Here is a 1820-nt window from a genome sequence, read left to right on the forward strand (position 1 = left end):
CTAGATGTTTAACATGTCCTCAGTAATAGCGGCCTTAAGGAGTTTAGCTTATTTTAGTCCTACTATGCTTAACACTAACATTTCATAGTCCCTGCAGTAAATTTTAGAGAAGATCCAGTTACTTACTCAGCAAACAATTTTTGTCTTACCGTGCTGCTACTAAGATACACCTACACAAAAGACTTTAAAGCTCTAGTCTTACAGCTACAGGATAAGATCACATCAAGCTAGTCTACTGATTAATTAGCTAATACTTCATCATGTAGATTTTCCAATTTATTCAATGAGCAGTGAGCTACACATGCCACAAAACATTTTAGCCATTCTTCAGTAAGGCTGCTGTGCTAGTTTAAAACTTAAGCTAAAGCATTTCAGATATCCCAGAAAATATACGAATAAACTTTTATTTCTAAGCAGCAACACACACTATTTTGATACAACCCACACATTCAAGTCAGGTGGAGAACAGTAAACTGAACAATCATTGCTAAAACATTTCCATTGGAAATGTGTTAAAGTTCACAAGTGTCTTCATTACCACCTTACTGAAGTTTTCTTATGTGTTTCTAGTCTACACACCACACGTTTCACGCAGTCATGCAAATCTGAATCAAATTTTAAATGTTCAGGTAACAGGGAAGTCCATTCACTGCAAAGATTCATTTTTCACAGAAGAGTCAGGCTAGGTAAGATCAAATACTGCAGGGTTCTTCATGAGAGCACAGGTATTTTAGAAACCATGAACTTTCAGTTGTTCTTCCTTGACAATGCCAATCTAAAGGAGAAAAGCAACATTTCAGTAAAGCTTACACTCTTAGGATATTAACAGTGACATCAAATTACCACAATCTAACACTTTAATTAAAGAAACTACAATACAGCATATACTCAATAAAGCAGTTTTCTAGTTTCCAAAATGTTTCCGGGCCAAGCAGAATTGACTACACCAAAAAAAAAAAAAAAAATCTTATCAGGCATCTGACTTCTTGCGTAGCCCTAGCACTTACTCTTTGACAGTGTAACATCTCTACATCACGATTTGCATCAGTAAGCCAGTGGTGAAAGACTCTTTCCTCTGTAGTGTTTTCAGTCTCAAAATTACAGTTTGGCATCAAACACTTAATTTCACAAATTAAGAACTCAAGTTGCACTGCCAGAGAACAAGTGGTATGTTGTAGCAGAGTAAATGCATTCTACAGTGCTTTGATTCTCACCAGAGTTTTACTCTCATTCTGCAAGTGTCATTTTACTTTTTGGCTGAAAATACAAAGGAACTATAGTGGACATCTTAGGTGGTTAATTAACGTCAGTGCCACCTGTCACTCTATTGCTTCCAGAGAGGTTTAGATATTTATCTGCAGTCCCTCACCTCCAAGAGGAATTGGCAAATGTTCTTCCTCTGGTCACCTTGAAGCTGGATAACTTCACCGTATTCAGGATGTTCAATCACAGTACCATTACAAGCAAATTTCTGGAGAGAAACATTCATATTGTAAGGCATCTTGATGTACATTATGGTTTTGCTTAGTGAGTCTTTTCAGCAGAATTGTGTCACAGAAGCTGCTTACTAAATTCTGATGCCAAGCAAGGCAAAGGCTAGATCTATTTTACATCGGTTTTGAGAGCAAATGGAATATATCCGCCGATGCACACAGACACAAACTAAGCTGCTGATGGTAAATTCAGGCAAAGACAGGATTAGCTACTGAGCAGAAGGAACTGGCCAGCACTTGTTACAAGAATGGAAAACAAAGTCATAAGATACAGCCTTTCAACTCCATGCTATTTTAAAATAAATATTTTCATCCTTGTGAAACTCA

General features: G+C 37.0%; 1 protein-coding gene across 1 annotated transcript in view; it reads right to left on the reverse strand.

Moving 5' to 3' along the window:
* Positions 1–258: 258 nt before the first annotated feature.
* EIF1B (eukaryotic translation initiation factor 1B) overlaps positions 259–1820 on the reverse strand; it is a 2056-nt gene continuing 494 nt past the window's right edge. The window contains exons 2-3 of the mRNA XM_035891595.1: positions 1370–1471; positions 259–775 (exon numbers count right to left, since the gene is read on the reverse strand). Coding sequence (XP_035747488.1) covers positions 731–775; positions 1370–1471 — 147 coding nt within the window. The 3' untranslated portion in view covers positions 259–730. The remainder of the gene's footprint in view (positions 776–1369; positions 1472–1820) is intronic.

This window comes from Egretta garzetta, unplaced genomic scaffold (assembly GCF_000687185.1).
Source record: "Egretta garzetta isolate BGI_Z169 unplaced genomic scaffold, ASM68718v1 scaffold403, whole genome shotgun sequence".
Taxonomy (NCBI): Eukaryota; Metazoa; Chordata; class Aves; order Pelecaniformes; family Ardeidae; genus Egretta; species Egretta garzetta.